Source organism: Capricornis sumatraensis, chromosome 10, assembly GCF_032405125.1.
Source record: "Capricornis sumatraensis isolate serow.1 chromosome 10, serow.2, whole genome shotgun sequence".
Lineage (NCBI taxonomy): Eukaryota > Metazoa > Chordata > Mammalia > Artiodactyla > Bovidae > Capricornis > Capricornis sumatraensis.
Genome location: NC_091078.1, coordinates 34,819,569 through 34,843,197, shown reverse-complemented (window position 1 = coordinate 34,843,197; position 23,629 = coordinate 34,819,569). Strand labels below are relative to the sequence as shown.

Genomic DNA, 23,629 nt, shown 5'->3' with positions numbered 1-23,629 from the left:
TGGAGGACGTAAAATGTTACTCAGTTTTTAAAATAGACAGTAACAATAAAGCTCTGCATATATATGTGGGCACTCACACAGAAATAATATAAATATATTTCAGTCATGCTGTATTGTTTACTGAGTGCTTCCTCAAGCATCAAATTTTCTCTCTATCTGGGATTGCTGAACACACATGCCCTGCTGCTTGTCAGTCTCCCAACTGTGTTAGTAGCTTCTGTATCAGAGTATGAGCAGCAGAGCAGAGCTGGGGGTCTGACAGCTCTCAGTTGCCTTCAGAAAAGGGCAGTGGACAAAACTCAAAATAAACTTGTGTGCAATTAAGTAGAAAGCTGTGAAGTCTTGAGAAGAGTCAGCCAAGAGGATGTGTTAATGCAAAAAGCTTACCTTAGTTTAGGTTCCACCAGAAGTAGACCTTGAGACAAGGATCGAAAGGCAAGTTCATTTATGACTTAAGTGGATGTGAGACAGGTAGAGAGGGTATGTTGATAAAGCAAGTTATACCCATGGGTACTTGAAGCTTTTATTTTTCTGGTATGAGGAGGAATTCTGCAAACACCTGCATTAGCATTATCCCACGCGAGAGGCAATGGAGTTGGAGTATTTGTAACCAGTTTGTCTTCTGTAGTTGAGTGGTGCTATCTCCTGAGGACGTTAACTGTAGGGCTCCTCTAGCTGCTGCTGGAGTCAGAGCAAACCTTAAAACAAAGAAATGCAGACTCTGGCAGCTGGAAGTCGGGCAGCGTTCACCAAATGGAGAAGGTAAGAGTCTGACCAGGGCAGCATCCACTACCCAAGCAACTGCTATTTCATTGTATGATAGAAATAGGCAGCTTTCTTCTTTTTTTTTAATGTTCTGCATTATCTAAAGTTGACCAATATCACCACTGCATAAAGCCTTATTAGACTGTCTAATCAGTTTATAAGAATATCCACTATGAATTTTTTTGGTGGGGTGTGGGGGAATAAATTAGACAATGTCACAAACTTCATGTGTGATTCTGTGCCTGGGCCAAATTTAATTGAAAAGACAAAAGATTTGTATAAAAAATACTGTTGATTGAGTTGATGTAATCCACTCAGGCTGGGTGTTCCTTTAGACTTGAGAATTTTTTTCAGTCCTTAAGATACTTTTTCAGAAGGTGGTTAAGAACAATCAGCTGGTCAGGAGGCTGACTATTTTTTTCTTATTTTTTATATAGTCTCTTCCCCCAGATAGTTTTGCAGGGATCAAAGTAGGCTTCTTCTGGATTCCTGCTAATTCCTCCTATACTTAGCAAGTGCCATGAATGGTGTTCCTTCTGGGTGTAAGCAGAATAAGGGGCTGAGAGTGGTCCTGAATTTCCAGAGCTTTGCACTAACATACAGTGCGGTTTTTGTTACCTGGAAACAGGACAATTTAAAGCGTCCAAAGATGTCACAGCTATTTCTTACAGAGCATAAACCAGTCATTTTTCAAAGGAAAAGCTTTGTAGCTACTGGAATAATTTGTCACAGAAGATTGTGTTTAGGAAACTCCTCCACCTTAATATCTACTTAGGTATAATCAGTTGAGTTAGAGAGAATATGGGCTCACAGGATATTGTATGAGATCCAGTATTAGGGACATAGATATAGCTAACCTTCTAAAGTGATACTAGCAATCCAAGCAGCACCAGTGATACCAGAGAAAGAGACCATCTTCTAGGAGATAGCCATAGAAAAGGTGTCTTTAGCTCTTGATTGAAAGCTTTTGATTTTGCAGAAAGTCACCTATGTTAAACCCAGGAGATCATGTACCTGAACCGTATAAGAAACACTGAATCAGAATCACGGTGATATTGGAGAGCTTTTAAAGAAAATCTTCTATGATAGTTATTGGGATCAATACATGTTTGACTCTGTAACACCACACGGTAATCATCTATTTGCATCCAGAGATTTCACCTAGAGCACATTACAGTGATTGATGTTTTTAATAATGATCTTGGGTCATCAAGATGTGTAAATGATGTTTAGTGCTGATGGGTCACTAAATATAGGGGAACAGAAACTATGTCTTTCAAAGATAGTCACTGTAAATGTTTGAAATCATGCTTTAGAAGTTAAAGATTACTAATTTGATAGTTAGCTAAGACTCTTGTCAAAAATTAGTAATTTTTGAGTGACACTCAAAAAGTCAGTATACAGCCTACAGTGTGTAGTATAGCATTAAGTTGTAACTGGAAAGGGAAAAGAGGGAAGAGAATGGGGAGTCTGGATTTGGAGGGCTCCCTGTATTTTGAATGTGATAAATGAAAAAAGTATTCTCCCAAAGTCAAGTCCAAATGAACAAGAACATTCTTTTCTGAATGCAAACATGATTCAAGTTGCTGGGTTATCCACAGTCTTTATCCTATTTCAGAATGCCTTTCTACAAGCCCGTGTATGGGATTGATGGCAAACTACTTTTCTAGAAAATAGTTCTTGAAACATAAATCTTCAACTGTCTCATATTTGAGAAAAATTACCACTTTGCCACATAGAATTTATTTTATAATCATTTTTCATGCTTAACTGTTTAACCGCATAACTTATTTCTAACAATAGGCATTAAAGTGTGAAGGAAAACTGAAAGTGACTAGGCTGAGAGCATGCCTGGCTTTTAAAAAATAAATTTATTTATTTAATTGGGGTTTAATTAATTGACAATATTGTAGTGGTTTTTGCCATACATTGACATGAGTCAGCCATGGGTGTACATGTGTCCCCATCCTGAACCTCTTTCCCACCTCCCTCCTCATCCCATCCCTCAGGGTTGTCCCAGTGCACAGTGTTTGAGTGCCCTGTTTCATGCATCGATCTTGGACTGGTCATCGATTTCACATATGGTAATATACATGTTTCAATGCTGTTTTCTCAAATCATCCTACTCTTGCCTTCTCCCACAGAGTCTAAAAGTCTGTTCTTTATATCTGTGTCTCTTTTGCTGCCTCACATATAGGGTCATTGTTATCATCTTTCTGAATTCCATATATATGCATTAATATACTGTATTGGTGTTTTTCTTTCTGACTTACTTCACTCTGTATAATAGGCTCCAGTTTCATCCACCTCATTGGAACTGATTCAAATGCATTCTTCCCAATAGCTGAGTAATATTCTATTCTGTATGTGTACCACAGCTTTCTTATCTATTTGTCTGCCAATGGACATCTGCTGTTACTGTTGCTAAATCACTTTAGTGGTGTTCAACTCTGTGCGGCCCCGTAGACGGCAGCCCACCAGGCTCCACCGTCGCTGGGATTCTCCAGGCAAGAACATTGGAGTGGGTTGCCATTTCCTCCTTCTCCAATGCATGAAAGTGAAAAGGGAAAGTGAAGTCGCTCAGTCGTGCGCGACTCTTAGCAACCCCATGGACTGCAGCCTACCAGGTTCCTCCGTCCATGGGATTTTCCAAGCAAGAGTACTGGAGTGGGTTGCTATTGCCTTCTCCGAATGGACATCTAGGTAACTTCCATGTCCTAGCTATTGTAAACAGTGCTGCGGTGAACATTGAGGTACACGTGTCTCTTTCAATTCTGGTTTCCTCAGTGTGTATGCCCAGCAGTGGGATTGTTGGGTCATCATTGGAAGGATTGATGCTGAAGCTGAAACTCTTCTGGCCACCTCATGCAAAGAGTTGACTCATTGGAAAAGACCCTGATGCTGGGAGGGACTGGGGGCAGGAGGAGAAGGGGACGACAGAGGATGAGATGGCTGGATGGCATCACTGACTTGATGGACGTGAGTTTGAGTGAACTCTGGGAGTTGGTGATGGACAGGGAGGCCTGGTGTGCTGCGATTCATAACGTCGCAAAGAGTCGGATACGACTTACAAACTGAACTGAACTGAACTGAAGGTAGTTTTATTTCCAGTTTTTTAAGGAATCTCCACACTCTACTCCATAGTGGCTGTACTAGTTTGCTTTCCCACCAACAGTGTTAGAGGGTTCCCATTTCTCCACACCCTCTCCAGCATTTTTTGTTTGTTGACTTTTGGATAGCAACCATTCTGACTGGTATGAGATAGTACCTCATTGTGGTTTTGATTTGCATTTCTCTGACAATGAGTGATGTTGAGCATCTTTTCATGTGTTTGTTAGCCATCTGTATGTCTTCTTTGGAGAAATGTCTATTTAGTTCTTTGGCCCATTTTTTATTGGGTTGCTTATTTTTCTGGAATTGAGCTGCAGGAGTTGCTTGTATATTTTTGAGATTAATTCTTTGTCAGTTGCTTCATTTGCTATTATTTTCTCCCATTCTGAAGGCTGTCCTTTCACCTTGCTTATAGTTTCCTTCACTGTGCAAAAGCTTTTAAGTTTAATTAGGTCCCATTTGTTTATTTTTGCTTTTATTTCCATTACTCTGGGAGGTGGGTCATAGTGGATCCTGCTGTGATTTATGTCAGAGAGTGTTTTGCCTGTGTTTTCATCTAGGAGTTTTACAGTTTCTGGTCTTACATTTAGATCTTTAATCCATTTTGAGTTTATTTTTGTGTAAGATGTTAGAAAGTGTTCTAGTTTCACTCTTTTACAGATCACTCTTTGACCAGTTTTTCCAGCACCACTTTTTAAAGAGATTGTCTTTTCTCCATTGTATATTCTTGCCTCCTGTGTCAAAGATAAGGTGTCCATAGGTGTGTAGATTTATCTCTGGGCTTTCTATTTTGTTCCATTGAGCTATATTTCTATCTTTGTGCCAATATCATACTGTCTTGATGACTGTAGCTTTGTAGTATATTCTGAAGTCAGGCAGGTCGATTCCTCCAGTTCCATTCTTCTTTCTCAGGATTGCTTCCACTATTCGAGGCTTTTTGTATTTCCATACAGATTGTGGAATTATTTGTTCTAATTCTGTGAAAAATACCATTGGTGGATTGATAGGGATTGCATTGAATCTATAGATTGTTTTGGGTACTTTACTCATTTTTACTATATTGATTTGAAAGAATCAATCCATGGACATGGTATATTTCAATCCATGGACATGGTATATTTCTCCATCTATTTGTGTCATCTTTGATTTCTTTCATCAGTGTGTTATAGTTTTCTATATATAGGTCTTTTGTTTCTTTAGGTAGATTTATTCCTAATTATTTTATTCTTTTTGTTGCAGTGGTGAATGGAATTGTTTCCTTAATTTCTCTTTCTGTTTTCTCATTGTTATTTTATAGGAATGCAAGGGATTTCTGTGTGTTAATTTTATATCCTGCAACTTTACTATATTCATTGATTAGCTCTAGTAGTTTTCTGGTGGAGTCTTTAGGGTTTTCTATGTAGAGGATCATGTGAGATCCTCTATGTGAGGATCCTCTATGTGAGATCTATGTGAGGAACAGTGAGAGTTTTACTTCTTTTTCAATCTGGATTCCTTTTAGTTATTTTTCTTCTCTGATTGCTATGGCTAAAACTTCCAAAACTATGTTGAATAGTATTGTTGAGAATGGGCACCCTTGTCTTGTTCCTGACTTTAGGAGCTTTTATAGAAAGATGGCTTTTGTATGCCAGGTCTTTACAGCTCAGAAAGGAGCATATGTACAGAAGTGGTCTCCCTAGCCTCTAACTAGCCAGCCACCTAAAAATTTAGATGAGGAGCATGTGAAAGGGCAAATTCCCAAGGGCGGGTGGTCAGTTGGCATCTGTTATGGTCACTTCCCTGTCCTTGGAGGATTCTAGTACTCTCCTAAAATTATACTGGCTCCAGCCACCTGGGCTGCTGCTACCCATTTTGCAGCCAAGGGCAAGCAGTTGTCTTACAGCGGCCTTATATTAATACTTGTCCCACCTGTCCTGGGTGGCTGGTCTCCATCCAGGCTGCAGCCGCTATCTCCACCAAATCAAGAGAGCCTTTGTCTCCCAGGAGTTTTTTGGGCAGTTCTTAGAATTCAGGTTTCCATCCTGCCTCCTTAGAGTCTCCATAGTTAGTATGAAGATGGGAGTGTTCACTCCTTTTGCTGTTTTTGTTTCTCCCTGCATGTAGTCTTTTAGGGTGGCTTCCGCAGAATCCAGGCTTCCCAGGTGACACAGTGGTAAAGAATCTGCCTGCCAGTGCAGGAGACATAGGAGACATGGGTTCAGTCCCCTTGGAGGAGGAAATGGCAGTATTCTTGCCTGGAGAATCCCATGGATGGAGGAGCCTGGTGGGCTACAGTCCTTGGGACCACAAAGAGTTGGACACAGCTGAACGACTGAGCACTCGTCTACTCTACAGAATCCTGGTTAACTAGAGAAATAAAAGAGGAAATCTTTTCCTGGAATAGCTGGATAATCCAGGAAGGACTTACTTAATAAAAATTGCTTATTAAAAACAAAATCACAGTGATCTCTACATTTTACAGGATTGGTTTCTAGTTCTCTTGGATACTGAACTTCTGTCCCATTGCCATGGACAAAAATGAAGTTTCACCTTTTATTTTTAATTTTATTGAAGTATAGTTGATTTATACATGAGCTTCTCTGTGTTGCTGCTGATCAATGGGTTTTTATTTTTTCCTGAAATTTTCTTCTAATCAGAGTTGTACATTCAGCATTTCTCTACCTTTTCCTATTTTTTAATTTTTATCCTCTGTTTAAAGTGAAACATAGTTTATAATGTTTCCTTACTGGTCCTTTTTATTTCACTTTATTTGTCTTTTATGTTATTTTGTTACAACCATAAAATATAACAATACTTGGATCCAAGCCCTGTTCTAAAAACTTTGCATGTATTATTTCTCACAACTGACCCCAAGGGCCTTCTGTGTTGATGTGGCTACCAGTCTGATTCTTTTCACTCCTCTCTGAAATAGACTGGTGAAAGTTCACCAGGGGCCTTGTGCCTACTTGGCACAAGGTAAAATCTCCTGATTAGATTCCTCCTGATAGGTAAAGTTAGACCAAATACAAGACTTCTACTCTGTGGCTTATTTCCACTTTTTCCATGCAGACCCTCAACAAATTTGGTTCAATACTGGAAAGCCCTCGGCATGAGCCATCATCAGAAAGTAGGACAGTTAAGTTTGATCCCAGATGGAGCTGTCATAGTTTTAGAAGCCAAGTAAGAAGCATGTAAGTTTCATGATAAAAAGCAAACTGTGAGGAGCATGTTCCCCCATCCCAGCACATGCACGCTTCCAATATCATTAAGTTCTTTCCAGACACTTCGTTACATCCTCAAAGATTTTTTCTTGCTCATGAGGATATAAACAATTCCGGAAGTTACAGCCATAAACATTTTAAGGCAAATGGCTCTGGGAGTAGGGTTTACAGCAAGATCATGTAAAAGCCTTTCACACCTGATTCAAGGCTGGTTTTTGTGTATGTGTGTATTTGCCTGATATATAGGATTCACTCAGTTTTTTAGTTCCTTTAAAATGAAACTGTTCCGTATATACATGTAGATGTAGTGTGTTCTTGGGAGGAGGTGAGTTCAGGATCTCCCAATGTCACTTTTAATCTTTCAGTTCAGTCGCTCAGTCATGTCCGACTCTTTGTGACCCCATGGACTGCAGCACACCAGGCACACCAATGTCACTACCTTGAACCAGAACCTTGAAATATTTTCTTCTTTAAAAGTTTTGTGTGCTCCTTTCATTGAGTGGACAAAATTTTGCAAGAGAAGAACAGTTGACCCTTGAACATCATGGGCTCCTGGTTGCCGACTCTCTGTGCTATTGAAAATCCATGTGTAACTTTACAGTTGGCTCTGTATGTGCAGTTCCACATCCACAGATTAAATCAGCCTTGGATCGTGTACCACTGTAGTACATATTTAGTGAACAAAATCCACACAGAAGTGGACTTGCCAGTTCAAACTGAGTTGTACATACTCCAGCAATAACTTGCACTAACATCCTGATGGGATAACTTCTGATATTTTTTGAAATATATGTATTATACCAATAAATATACTTTACATAGTTGCAATCCTAATATATATCCAGTTTTGTATCTACTTTTGAAAGTTTATATTATACATTTCTCTGTCATTATTAGAAACTTCACAAGTCATTTCTATAAAAGTGATTATGCTGCAGAAACCAGTACTCAAGAAACCAAGCACCACACTCAGAGAGTTGGAGAACTCAGGCAGACCCAGAGGAGTAACACTCCAAGCTCTGAGCCCTGAACAAAGGGGTTACAGAGTTTTTATAGACAGACTGTAGTGGGCAGCACTAGCTGTTACTAGGCTGGTTTAAACTAAGGGGTCTTGTGTGCGCAGGAACAGTGGTCACGATGGGCAGGGGAATGCCTGACCTGGACAGGCATGATTAAGCAGGTTTGCAGGGGCTGGGCGATTGCAAAGAGCAGGGCAAGGGTGAGTGAGATAAACTCCAGTTACTAGGATTGCAGATCCTGACTTTGAGACTACATGACCTACGTGATCCAGACTTTGCAAAGGGCAAGGTGAGTTACAGAGGCAAAAGGAGGTAAAATTTTAACTATTCCTCTTCATTCCCTGCTCTTGATGCTTCTGTCACTTGTTGTAGAAAGCATCATCTCATGTTTTGGTAGGATATTCAGAGCTCCCCTTTGTTTAGGGGGCTATATTGAGCTATTACCATTTGTAACTTTATGGATTCAATCCGAGAGGTTGTGAACTGGGTAATTGCATTGAGAATACAGGGCCAAACAATACTGCCACAAAGAACATGAAGAGAGGACTGGCTAAAGGGAGAAATCGCAATGTTCAGCTCCAGATATTGTTCCAGTTACCCCAGGAGTTTGCTAGTTCCTGTCTCCTTTTTATGATCCATTGATATTTTGATAGCCAGATCCTCAAGCTTCCACCATGTGCTGACCAGCCAGATGCTGGAGTGTGGCTGGAGCAACGCTGTAGAATCCTTAAGCTTCTGTGGTGCATTGACTAGTCAGCTCCCAGAGCGACTAGAGCAGTGCTCAGCATCCTTCATGGGTGAGGGTCATTGTTTTTGGAACCAGCCCTTGAGGAGGTTTTGGGGGTCCTGAACTGCTTTCCAGGTGTCCTCATCACAGGAAGTCGCTGCCTTCTTGACTCTGGTGTGGTGGATCTGACGGATGACATCTGTAACTTTATCAGCAGTAGGGGTTGTCAGGATGACTGTGTGAGGGCCTGTCCAATCTCGCTGAAGTGGTTCCTTTTTCCCATCTTTAACCATACCTCATCTCCTGGCTGATAGGGGTGAACCCAGTTGCCCAGTGGAATGGGCAATATGGTGGAAGGCTTCTCCCAATGCCTGGAGGTGTTGGAACATCTCCAGGTCAGCTAGTTGTTGGTGGTCTCCCTTGAGTGTTTTTAATCACTGGGGGTGGTCTCCCATATAAGATCTCAAAGGGAGAATAGCCTGAGGACCTTGGGGTTCATTTACGGAGGGCAGTGAGAGTCCACAGAATAAGGCAGCTTGTTCTAGCACTGTCTAGGTGTTGGCTGGGGGATATTCTTGTCGTACTAGTACTTGGAGAAACAAACTTATCAAGACAGTTAAAGATATATTGCCCAAAGATTAATAGACCTAGGAAAGCTGCTGAGGTGCTAGCTAGGAGAACCAGTCCAGACATTGGTTTGCAATTCTCTAGGTATGAGAAGATGCAAGAATTTGGACTCATACAAATCTTTACCTGAAAACATCTGACTATCTGAGGGCCTGTTTTTCTGGATTTTCCCAGAGCAGAGTGCCTTATTTCTTGTCTCCACCCTGAACTCCTTACAAGGGGGTGTTGAAGGTCAGCATCTTGTAGTGGTCATGACTTAATCTTTGTAGAGGTAGCTGGCAAGGGCTAACTTCCAGTCAGCAGGGCCCCTTTATACCCACATATTTGACCATGTTTGGGGGCATTTCATGGTCATTGTGTCCCGTGGTGCTGGAAAGGCTCTTTCCCAGGTCTAACAAAGATTCCATTGACAGGCCACTCAATATGTTGTCAGTAGACCAGGCCTTGTAAGTAGCAAAAGTCTCTGGATTGTACCTCTCTTACTAACCTCTTGGTCCAGGAAAATATTTCCTCTTGTTGCTTCTTTCCATATCTAGAGTTACATTATTATAATTATTGATCTCATATGGAACTGCATATCAGCATTTTATCACAGGCTCAGTCACATTTTTGGGAACATAAGATATAATCTTCTGAAACAAGCTACATAGAAAATAATATAGCTAGCAGTCATAAGTAAGTTCAAAAGCAAGAATTTAAGTCAAGAACTTTCATTGTGTATAGCCCGGTATACCCCAGGTCATCTGTCTTTGTTAAATGATTATAACCAAGTGTTAATGCAAAGAAATAGAGGAAAACAACAGAATGGGAAAGACTAGAGATCACTTCAAGAAAATTAGAGATACCAAGGGAACATTTCATACAAAGATGGCTCGATAAAGGACAGAAATGGTATGGACCTAACAGAAGCAGAAGATATTAAGAAGAGGTGGCAAGAATACACGGAAGAACTGTACAAAAAAGATCTTCATGACCAAGATAATCATGATGGTGTGATCACTCACCTAGAGCCAGACATCCTGGAATGTGAAGTCAAGTGGGCCTTAGAAAACATCACTAAGAACAAAGCTAGTGGAGGTGATGGAATCTCGGTTGAGCTAGTTCAAATCCTGGAAGATGATGCTGTGAAAGTGCTGCACTCAATATACCAGCACATTTGGAAAACTCAGCAGTGGCCACAGGACTGGAAAAGGTCAGTTTTCATTCCAATCCCAAACAAAGGCAATGCCGAAGAATGCTCAAACTACCACACAATTGCACTCATCTCACACACTAGTAAAGTAATGCTCAAAATTCTCCAAGCCTGGCTTCAGCAATACGTGAACCGTGAACTTCCAGATGTTCAAGCTGGTTTTATAAAAGGCAGAGGAACCAGAGATCAAATTGCCAACATCTGCTGGATCATGGAAAAAGCAAGAGAGTTCTAGAAAAACATCTATTTCTGCTTTATTGACTATGCCAAAGCCTTTGACTGTGTGGATCACAGTAAACTGGAAAATTCTGAAAGAGATGGGAATACCAGACCACCTGACCTCCCTCTTGAGAAACCTGTATGCAGGTCAGGAAGCAACAGTTAGAACTGGACTTGGAACAACAGAGTGGTTCCAAATAGGAAAAGGAGTATGTCAAGGCTGTATATTGTCACCCTGCTTACTTAAGTTATATGCAGAGTACATCATGAGAAACGCTGGGCTGGAAGAAGCACAAGCTGGAATCAAGATTGCCGGGAGAAATATTAATAACCTCAGATATGCAGATGACACCACCCTTATGGTAGAAAGTGAAGAGGAGCTAAAGAGCCTCTTGATGAAAGTGAAAGAGGAGAGTGAAAAAGTTGGCTTAAAGCTCAACATTCAGAAAACGAAGATCATGGCATCCGGTCCCATCACTTCATTGGAAATAGATGGGGAAACAGTGGAAACAGTGTCAGATTTTATTTTGGGGGGCTCCAAAATCACTGCAGATGGTGACTGCAGCCATCAATTAAAAGACGCTTACTCCTTGGAAGAAAAGTTATGACCAACCTAGATAGGATATTGAAAAGCAGAGACATTACTTTGCCAACAGAGGTCCGTCTAGTCAAGGCTATGGTTTTTCCAGTGGTCATGTATGGATGCAAGAGTTGGACTGTGAAGAAAGCTGAGTGCTGAGGAATTGATGCTTTTGAACTATGTTGTTGGAGAAGACTCTTGAGAGTCCCTTGGACTGCAAGGAGTCCAACCAGTCCATTCTGAAGGAGATCAACCCTGGGATTTCTTTGGAAGGAATGATGCTAAAGCTGAAACTCCAGTACTTTGGCCACCTCATGCAAAGAATTGACTCATTGGAAAAGACCCTGATGCTGGGAGGGATTGGGGGCAGGAGGAGAAGGGGACGACAGAGGATGAGATGGCTGGATGGCATCACTGACTCGATGGATGCAAATCTGAGTGAACTCTGGGAGTTGGTGATGGACAGGGAGGCCTGGCATGCTGCAATTCATGGGGTCACAAAGAGTCGGACACGAGTGAGCAACTGAACTGAACTGAATCCCCTGGTTGTACATCATGAAGCATCTGACCTTTATCCAAAGACTGAGATAAGCTTTAGAAACGATCTTAAGAGTGTTCTTTTTAATAACTTAATTAAGCCTTTTAGCAATATAACATAACAAGAAACTATCTCACAAGTGAGATAGTAAGCACAGACCTTAGTAACAAAACTAGAACTTAATATTTAGTGAAACATAATTTTTTCTGTTTTTGAAGAACTCACTGTGAGGGTATTAGCAGTGTAGCCAGGTAAGGCTTTAACCCATAAACTAAAAATGAGGTCTGTCAGGGAGCTGGGAAAAGCCAAGCAGCTGTCTTGGATTTCCCATAGCCCTGGCTCTTTGATTTTCAGCTGTTGTTTATCCTTTTTTAATTTCCTGATTTAAGAGCAAGCTATCACCATGTTTTAAGGACATCAAGATAGCAAAAGTCTAACCATGTGGGGTAGTTTTTTGTAGAAGCAGAATGAGCTTTGTCTACATGTAGCATAATCTTAAATAATGTTTATTTAGTTTACCAAAGAAACAAAAAGACTTTAAAAACATATATATCACTTAAAGGAAAGAAATTCATAATCTGTTATCGAAAGCTGTATTTTAAGAAAACTTCGTTCTCTACACAGAAAGAAGACCAAATTCCAGTCCAGTACAAGCTTACAGTTAATAACAAAATTTGTTTATCTGTTTAATCTTAGAAAGTCTTTCCCACAAATCTTGAAGAACTAGCCATCAGATCTATATGAATTTCACATAATTTTAGAATATCTATATCAGTAACATCAACCATACAGCATAACCTGAAAAGATTTTTCACCCCTTTAACAGTACTTCCCATGTAATTTAACATGTTCAATGAACCCAGGTAGCTTAATACCTCTTTGGGATGTCTCAGGGGCCCTCTGAAGCATCCCAAAGTTAGCTAGAAGTCAAGTTATTTAGGAAGTTTTATCAGTAAATACCAAAACGGTTTATAACAGTCACGTAGGATCATATAAGTTACTGTGAAATAATGGTTATTTATTTAGCCAAAGTTAACATAGGATTTCAAAGGTAAATATAGAACAGAGCAATTAAGAGGTAAAAAAACTTAAATCTATTATTAAAAGCATTCAAGATCTGAAGAAAGTATGTCCTCTTAACAGAGAGAAAGGCTGAATTTAGGTTTTTGCACCAGCTTACTTTAAACTCATTTAGGTAAGCTTAATTAAATTTATTTTAAACTTAGTCAGTCCTAACCATGTACAAAACTTTTTCAGGGTTCACCTTCCACAAACCTTTTAATCACTTTCTGTAACAACCACCTGTAAGTCAGACCTACTTTCTTTTCCCTTTATAAAATGTAATTTTATTTTTTATGTCTTCTTTATTAAAAACATGCATTCTACTTTCTTATTAGATCAGCAAGCAAACATTGATACTAATATTTAATATTGATGTTTAATATTGACTATTTCCCAATTCACTTGAATTTGAAATTTATTTAGGTTAATTTTTCTTATATTTAGAATTGTTTAATTTGTAAGTGCTTACTTTTTTTAGGCCAGTTAATTAGAACTCATTTACAACTTCAACAATATTATCAGAAAAAAGACATACACTAAGACATACATAAATCCAGACAGACAGACTGACAGAGATCTTATAGTTTTCTGTTTGATATTTAAAATATCTCTTTGGCCACCCCCCCCCCTTTTTTTTTTTCCCACTTCACATTCTAATTTGCCCAAGGATGAGGTCTCAGGCAAAGCTGGCTGTGTATTTCAAGGACATGGAAAGAGTTAACTTCAAGCTATTTCCTGGGCAGGTCTTTTTACAAGTTAGTTGTTTTTAATTGCATATGCAAGAAGAATTGGTTTTGCAGTTTCCAAAAGGAAAAAATTCTCTCACTCCATTCAATTAGCAATCAGGCACTCACAGTCATTCAGAGGTTATCATAATGCCTCCCTTCTCCTGAGTCCCCAGGTTTCCTTAACTGTTGCACCCTTCCTGGGAGCCCCAAGGTTATCAGTCATGATGCCTCCCTTCCTCCTGAGTCCCCAGGTCTCCCTATCCGATGCTCCATTCCTGGGAGCCCCAAGGAGGTGATCAGTCATTGGAGTAGGTTCCCACTTGGGGACCAGCCCTGGGGCCTCACCTTATCCTGTGGCCATTCCTGGTGAGTTGGTCCGTCCGTCCACTGAGTCCAGCTGGGGCACAGCTGTTGGGAGAGTCAGAACACTGGTCCAAAACAGACCCTGAATACCATCAGGCGGGGCGCCTCCTTGTTTGTCTCAGGGTTCCTTCACTCCAGCCAGGCCGAGCCACCAGTCAGGCTGCTCAAGGGGCCGGCGTGGTTGGAATCTCGCTGGAGCCTCCAGAAATGTTGCAGAAACCAGTACTGGAGAAGCTAAGCACCACACTTGGAGAGTTGGAGAACTCAGGTTTATTACACCGGCAGGCCCAGAGGAGTTCACAAGCTCTGAGCCCGTGAACAAAGGGATTACGGGGTTTTTATAGACAGACTGTAGTGGGCAACGCTAGTTATTTTAAACTAAGGGGTTTAAACTAAGGCTGGTTTAACCTAAGGGGTTTTTGCACGTGTGGGAACAGTGGTCAAGATGGGGAGGGTGATGCCTGGCCTGGACAGGCATAATTAAGCAGGTTTGCAGGGGCTGGGCGATTGCAAAGAGCAGGACAAGGGTGAGTGAGAGAAACTCCAGTTCCTCGTATTGCAAGTCCCCACTTTCTGAGACTACATGACCTACATGATCCAGACTTTGCAAGGGGCAAGCTGAGTTACAGAGGCAAAATTTTAACAGTTACAGCAGGTAACATTTTAAATTTCCTCTTCAATTAAATTTATGAAATAAATTTTTGTCTTATTTGGGTTTGTTTTTTTTAATACTGTGTAGCATGCTCATAATTCTTTCATTTAGATAATTCTATTATAATCTACCAAGGTTTCAAGTTTTTCTTTGAGAAGCTCACCGTAAATTTTATGTGGTATTGCCATTCCTGGGTCTTATTCAGTGAATTTAAAATTTAAATGTTAAATCATCTTTTGTCAACTATTGCCATTATAATGTTAAGCATTGTTTCCTCTCGTTTTTTACACAGGCTTTTGAGGCATATATCAGGGTCACAGAGGTGGACACGACTGAAGTGACTTAGCAGCAGCAGCAGCTGTCAGTCTTGCTAGTCTTGACTTTTTGAAAATTATTCTTTTGGTGTTTCTAATTTGTTTCCCTTTACGAATTTCTTATTATGAAACAACAGTTTACCTGCATTTTATTCCAACATTTGAAATTAAAAACTGTTTTCTTCCACTTTTTATTTTCAGAATCAGAGCTTTTGACTTAAAAATTAATGACAACCTAGAAGTTGAGTTATGTTTGTTTTGTGGGAATTTGTAGGACTTCAGGCCTGGGAGACAGCATCTCAAGTAACTCTGAGAGAAGTGCTCCTAGGAGGCAAGGGGAGGAGCCAGGGCAGGCAGTCTGAACATTAAAATATTATTGTTAATTAAAGAAAACCAGATATACCAACTTGAGGAATTTACAGTTTTTCTATACATGGGAAGGTGCCAGAGTCTGGGCTAATGAAATCTTTCCTTTGATATGTAGCCTCACCTCTCTGGGTTTTTCACATCCTGAGCTCCCTTGGGGCTCACCTTAGGGAGTGGCTGCAGCCTGATGGCTGTTGTATCGCAGATATTCTTCTCCTTCCTGAGTGCCCTTAGGGCTCACCAGCTCATCTTGGAGGGCTGGAATTGCTGATGACCGTGGCATCCTTATTTATTGGTATGGCAGGAAAATTTTCATTTCTCAGTGGCAGTTAGTTCGTTTCAACTGTTTGCTTATTTGTTGGATCTGATATGGCTCCATTGGAAAAAAAAAATTTGATAACTCAAAACTCTGAAAACCCATTAAAATAGGTTGAACAGGAGAAAAATCAGAGATTTCTTTTCACATTGCTATTCTTGCATTTTTGATATGTGTTGTTCTTTCCAAAAATTTAGTCTTTAATCTTTTCTAATATACTTAGGTATGTAAATGCTGTTGGCTTTCATGCATGTTTATTTACAGAAATAATTGATTTTTTAAAATCTTCTACCTGTTTTTTCTTAATGATTACATTTTATATCAGAGATTGGTAAACTTTTTATGTAAAAGGCCAGATAGTAAATATTTTAGGCTCTGGGATCATAGGACTTTGTTGCTATAGCCACTCAACTCTGCCTTTTTAGTGCAAAGGCACCCTTTGTATTATTTGATGTTTCTCATGCTTTGGAGACTAAGAAACATTTTCTACTGTAAACATCCAGGAGAGTGATTGAGCTCCATTGGTTAGGATGCACTGCCGCAGAGTCATACTTTTAGTGCCAAGAAGATGTGTCAATGAATGGATGTGTATACACAGTACAACTTTATTTATAAATATAGGCAGCCATGCGCTCTATAGTAATATGAAATAGGAAGAAAACAAAAAACATCAGAATGACATATGACATCAGGATGACTAATCTATTAAAAATGCTTTTCCCTTTCTGTTATTTTAGTTTCTTTGTGCTTGGAATAAAGGAGTTTATTTTATTGCTTACTTTTTTAATAGCAGAGATAACTTACATAACTTTATATAAAAATCTTCTTTAATTTACCCATTAGTCTATTGTATAATTATTTTCTAGTCTCTTTGATTTTCAACTGGCATGGATTTTTGGGGTACAACAACAGATATTGAACCACACCAAAAATTAATTTAACCTTTTTGGGTATTTTTTTTTCACTGAATTTACATCTGTATATTTTGAAGAATTAAGTCATTGGTGAAGAAATTAGCATTAACAGCCCTTATAATGGATTGGGGTTCAGATCACGTGTCATTTGTGACAATTATAGTGAATTACTTCTATACAATTTGTACACCTGAGTACTTTACATTTCTGTTCTGAGAAAGTTATCTCCATTTGAAATGAATAAACCTTTCTACAAGGTTCCTTTGAGATCCTTCTTAGTACTAGGTAGCTCTCAGACAGTGATCACATGTTCTAAATGTTATGTTTAATTGCTGCAAATGAACTACATTTCACTGTTGACAAGGCAGCCTTGCTTTGAAAGTATAAATACACATGGACACATTTAACTTTGCAATTTCACACTAAAATTTCTGATAATGAGATTTATTTCTTATTTCTGTTTTAAACCATAAGAAAATATATATTCTATTTTGTCCTCTCTGATGACTAATGCCCCAAAATATCACCATTCTTATTCAGGTTTTATATACTGTATTTTTCTTTTTGTGTAATCTTGTATATTTCTCTTGTTCTGTAAACCAAGAAACAATCTCCAGAAGAATGTAATGATCTCCATGGGTTAGATGCATTGGTGCAGAATTATGCTTTTAGCGTCTGAAATCTTCCTAAACTGGCCATAATCTACCCCTTCCATCTCCTACTGGCTTTGTACCTCAGGCACATCAGCTCTGCCCAGCATACAAGACTTCAGTCAGCCCATGTTTCCTATCTGGAAAATGGTCATGTATGAGCTCTCTGTGGCCCCGCTTAAATGTTACTTTCTTTCATTTCTCTATAGGCAGAGTTACCTGCTTACTTAGCTGAACACTGTATATTTGCCTTGTTCTTGTTTGTTATCATATTTGGTTATCAGCCCTGCCTCCCAGACACCAGCTGTCCCTTATCACAGATATTCGGAGACAAACATATTGAGCACATAATTATACTACATTCAGTCAACACCTCAATAAACACATAGAGAAGAGGAAAGTCACTGATCATTGTAGACTAGTTAATCATATTTTCCCCCTTTCTTTATATTCTGTTTAGGTATTCTTGAAGTTTTACACTGTGTGTTAGTAGAAAGTCCAGAAGCTCTAAATATTATTAAAGAAGGCCATATAAAATCCATTATCTCACTTTTAGACAAGCATGGAAGAAATCACAAGGTGAGTGAACCATTTTATTGCCTGAAATGAATTCTGGAATAAATTCAAACATACTCTTTATTGATTTTGCCATACATTGACATGAATCCACCACGGGTGTACATGCGATCCCAAACATGAACCCTCCTCCCACCTCCCTCCCCACAACATCCCTCTGGGTCATCCCCGTGCACCAGCACCAAGGATGCTGTATCCTGCATTGGATATAGACTGGTGAAACCAATACAGTATTGTAAAGTAAAATAAAGTAAAAATTAAAATAAAAAAAATAAAAAAAAAGAAAACATACTCTTTAAAAAGATAATTTTTAAAAGGTATGTCATTTTCCATGTTTTTTACCTTTTAATTTCAATCAGATAATACTGTGTAGAGCTTATGGATAGCACCAGTGGGAGAATGGAGCAGTTCTCAGTTTGTGGACAATAAGTGGACACATTACTATCATGTTTAAAGTGACTGGGTCAGCGGTACCTGGAGGGAATGTGTTTCTGTTTGTGGAAATTACTGCTGATGCTTGAATCTGAAAAGGGAATGAGAGCCAGCTGAAAGGGATTTCACTTTTCAGGTTCTGGATGTCCTATGCTCTCTCTGTGTTTGCCATGGAGTAGCAGTCCGTTCTAACCAGCATCTCATCTGTGACAATCTTCTGCCAGGAAGAGACCTGTTATTGCAGACACGCCTTGTGAACCATGTGAGCAGGTAGGTTCAGATAGACCGTGTCACCAAATTGGTTGTATAACAAGAATTCAGATATCCAAAATACAATAAATTCCACAAATCAGTGAAACTACATTTCCAGTTAGATTTACTTTCCAAGGTGCCAGACATTCATTGGGTACTCTGTGCCAGCCACAATGCCAGATTCTGTATATGCATTCTACACTGTTTGTGTGTGAATGAACTATTACTATAATTCATGTTTTATAAATTAAAATTTTTGAACTGAAAATGAGACTTGAGTCTAATTCCAAAGATTGAGCTCTTAACCACCATGTTATAATGCCTTCCATATGTAATAATGATAATATTGAATATAATTAAGGCATTATGTGTGATAGCAATGACTTTGATACACTTCACATAGTGTTTAGCAGCTATCCAGGAAACACTTGCTACTTCACCATGTTTCAAACAAAAATGTGGGGTTTAGTATGTATTTCTCCTCTGTTTTTTTTTTAAACACAAATATATTGTGTGTGTGTGTGTGTGTGTGTTTTTAAGACTGATTTGAGACTTCCTTTATTGTTCTCTCTACACTAGACCTGTTGTTAATGAGTGGTGTTCCTGAGACTTTCTCTAATCCGTAATGTTAATTTAGGGTTAGGATCCCTTCATAAAATGCAATTAAAATACAACTAACTAGAGACTCTTCATAGCGAGACATAGAGAATAACAAAGATGATTCCTCACTTTGGTTCCTTCACTTAAGGCTATGACTTGCATCAGCCTCAAACCCTGTATGACAAAAAAGCTTAGCTTAGGAAAATGTCTCTATGTCCTGCTGCTAAGGTGCGTCAGTCGTGTCCGACTTTGTGCGACCCCATAGATGGCAGCCCACCAGGCTCCCCCATCCCTGGGATTCTCCAGGCAAGAACACTGGAGTGGGTTGCCATTTCCTTCTCCAGTGCATGAAAGTGAAAAGTGAAAGTGAAGTTGCTCATTAGTGCCGAACTCTTAGCACTCTATGTCCTGGATTAATAATAACTCCATTAATTCTGGGGCCTGATGCTACCCTGAGTGTCTCCCCTTAAATATGGTTTATGATGTAAAAATAGGTTGAAGAACAGTTAAGAAAAAATGTAGTAGACTGTTGAGTGATGTAACCAAATTTTCCCAAAAGCAAACATAAGTCACTGAACATTAACTATAAGATTGGCTTGTTAGAGTAGACTTCAGTGATTGTTTCAATAATTTGTTGCACTTAAGGAAACATTGGGTTGACCAAAAAAGTCAATAAGGTTTTTTGGTACAATGTTTTGGAAACCCAAACAAACTTCTTGGTCGATGGAGTGCATGTTTGAGAAGCAGGACTAATTCAGGATAGCATGAGGTAATAAATTGAGACAATGAAAGGTTTATGTGGATTTTCTCACATGCTGTTCCCATCTCTTCAAAGCATGAGACCCAATATTTTTCTGGGTGTCAGTGAAGGATCTGCACAGTATAAGAAGTGGTATTATGAGTTGATGGTGGACCACACTGAGCCATTCGTGACTGCTGAAGCCACTCACCTGCGAGTGGGCTGGGCTTCCACAGAGGGGTACTCACCCTACCCCGGAGGGGGTGAAGAGTGGGGTGGAAATGGTGTCGGAGATGACCTCTTCTCCTACGGATTTGATGGCCTTCACCTCTGGTCAGGTAAGTACCATCCATTTTCCTTCACAGTATTCTCAAAGGAAATCTTTTGCCTTTACTGTATATTTCCATAACCTATTTGTGTGGCTCATGTCAGATACATTGACTTCAAAAATGCAGCACTACAGTGATGAAAGAGGTGAGTCAAAAGAAAAATTTCACTAAAGGAGAAAGAAAACTCTTACAATTATAGTACATCTCCAAAAGACTTCATTGTGTATGAATGATATATATCAGAAGTGGCATTCTGATTCACGAATTGAATGCAAAAACTTAAATGTTTCCTAGTTGCTTTAGTTGGTATGTGCAATGCTTTAGTTTCCAGTATAAACAGGAACCAAAAAAAAAAAAATCCTGGAAAATAATCATAATAAAAAGACTAAGTTTCATCTCTTGGTTGATAGTTTCATGTCAGGAATGGGTAGTTTATTAACTGTACTATGAGGAAACAGTCCAAAATCAAATGATGTGTTGTTTCAGAAGTGTGGAGCTGTTAAAAAATAAATGTATAGCTCATTTCACTAGCTAACAACCCTAAGCTTTAATGATTAACATATATTAAAAATTAGTAATATATACAAATATACTGTTTTCTGATTTATTAAAAAGGTTTGATTGGCTCTGTTTAAAAGTTTAGCTTTTAATTATATAGATACTAGATTTCATCTGGATTCTGCAGACTTATGCTTATATTCATAAAGCTGCATTTAGAGTGAATCCAAACTGGTTTTATAACACATTTAACCTAAAGAAGGGGGCTCCTGGGTGGTGCTAGTGGTAAAGACTGTTGCCAACACAGGAGACTCAAGAGATGCACGTTCGATCCCTTGGTTGGGAAGGTCACCTGGGTAGGAAATGGCAACCTGCTCTAGTATTCTTGCCTGGAAAACTCTGGACAGAGGAGCTGGTGGACTACAGTCCATGGGATCACAGAGTTGGACGTGACTGAGAACACACAACCTTCAGAAAATATGCAGAGGTTTCTTACATTACAAAAAGTTAAACTTTACCTCTTACGGGCAAATCAAATGATATTCATTTATTAATGCTGTATAAATCATAAATTATGAAAAGATATTTTAATTTAAATTTAATTAAAGCCTATAATCTGTGGTAAGGCGGTTTATAAATGAAAGCACTCTATATTTGTGTTGAACAGAAATGTTTACTAAATCTTCCCTTTATTCAGTGCCAACAGCTCAGCAGCCTGGAAGAGATGAGCTGTATTTTGGATATTTTGTCTAACCTGTGGGGCACTGGTTGGGGCCCAGGCTACATCTTATACACTGTGTACTGTGCCGGTCAGAAAGAGTCACAATGCTCATTCCAAAATTTTTCTGCTGACCAAAAAGGCAAAGAGCCCTAACTTCCGAAGGCCTGACAAACAAAATAGAATTAAAGTCTGTTTTATAATACATTTCAACTCTTATCCTTTAGAGGTCATCCTCTCTCTGTACCTTCACACATCACTGCACACAAAATGGGTCTTCAGGTGGATGAATGAAACAGGTTCACTTGTTTTCTCATTACATAGAATTTAGGGGAAAACAAAACACGTCTCTGTTTTTATTTTCTTTTAATGCTGCATTGCATCTAATTTCAGCCATATAACATCACTTCACTAAATGGTGAAGTTTGCATCTAGTTTGAAGCTTTTTCTATCAATACAAGGAAGAACCCAGAGCTTCTGGAATTGGACTGTGTCCGATATGCCTTTTATGACTAAGTATCTGTTAAATAGAATGATAAGAGCAACAAAAACATTCTGTGAATCTATCACAGAAAGGAGGATAGGTTGTGGAATTTCGGGAGAAAGTCATCTTGAAACTTTAATTTATATCAAGAGAACATACTTGACTGTTTTTCCAAATGGCAAGAGAATATGTGCTCTACCATGCCTGTAGTTGATAATTGTGTTCTCTTAAGCCACTGGGATTGCTTGTTAATTTTAGATTCATGATCAATAAAGGCAGATCTAAATTAATTGGCTTCTGACTGAGTTACCATGGTTAAATTCATATTAAGTTGCATAATCTTCTCAGGTTCACTCTCCCATTCTTTTTCTTTCTAATATTTGACGTAGAATTTAAATTATTAAGGATCTGTGATTTCTGGGCCGGTGGGGGACACTTAGCTTTTTGTGATTGGAAAGTAGAGTTGTTCCTTGGTACCAGAGTTTGGTTCATCAGCTAAAGTTTTGATCTCTGTTTTCGTTTCTTCTTCCCACCTTAAACTTTGGACGGCATTGCTGTGTTCCACTTCGCGGAATGATTCTGTTTCTAGCATCCGCATCTTCTGTATATTAGGGTCAATAGTGTGAAAAAAATCTCGGTGCTTTTGAAGAATTTAGGTATAACAGAATGAAGGAATGTCAGAGAATAGTATAGGAAAGAAAGGTAAGGATTCTCTCATAGGACCTATGAAAAGCCCACTGCTGTCTTCCTTTCTGGCTAATGTAGAAAATAGGAATGTAGTTCTCATGTTGATTTGATACACCTATTAAGTCATCAATGCAACTGGGAATGCTTCCTAGCAGATTCAGCAGTGTCAGTGCCACTGAAACCAAGGGCTTAGGTTGGTTGCTAGTGATCTTTCCTCTCTAACCTAATTGTTTCAGGCATTACAAAACAGTTTACCATGGGGACTTTTAGCTAGTCATGAGTTTTAGCATACTCATTCCTCAGACTGAACAATATACTTGGATTATAGTAAACATCTGTTGACTGCTTCCCAGGTGGCTCAATGGGAAAGAATCTACCAGGTAATCTTGGGAAGATTACCTGGAGAGGAAATGTCTACCCACTCTAATATTCTTGCCTGTGAAATCCTATGGACAGAGGAGCTTGGTGACTATAGTCCATGGGCTTGCAAATGAGTTGGACATGACTTAATGACTAAACAGCAACAAATATTTGTATAACCACATTATCAGCTACAGATCTTGATACAGACAGGAATACAGACCTTTGTCTGTGAGTTCTGTTGCTTTTTGCATGATTTTCTTAAACAATTCCCTTTATTATATCTAGGATATTCTAGAGGGACCACTTCATAATGAATTTACTACTTGCAAATTTGAATATTGGTAAGATTAAAAATGTACATATTTTATAATGTAGATCTGCCCTACTGTTGGCATTTCAACATATTGTTGGTGAAAATCTGGACATGCTAGAAATTTTAAGTAGGTGTTATTGAAAAATACTGTATGTTTACATTTGTGAGCATGTGTGTTTGGGAGAGTCTTATCTTCTTGTTTTCTAGTTTGCCCACAGGACTCATAGGCCAAGAAGTTCTGACACAGTCAAGAATGAGTGTAGATCATAGGTTGGCCAGGGCAAGAAATAACATT

General features: G+C 39.1%; 1 protein-coding gene across 1 annotated transcript in view; it reads left to right on the top strand.

Moving 5' to 3' along the window:
- Positions 1 to 23,629, top strand: part of RYR2 (ryanodine receptor 2) — a 578,200-nt gene that overhangs the window by 212,074 nt on the left and 342,497 nt on the right. The window contains exons 18-20 of the mRNA XM_068983081.1: positions 17,804 to 17,922; positions 18,488 to 18,621; positions 20,039 to 20,280. Coding sequence (XP_068839182.1) covers positions 17,804 to 17,922; positions 18,488 to 18,621; positions 20,039 to 20,280 — 495 coding nt within the window. The remainder of the gene's footprint in view (positions 1 to 17,803; positions 17,923 to 18,487; positions 18,622 to 20,038; positions 20,281 to 23,629) is intronic.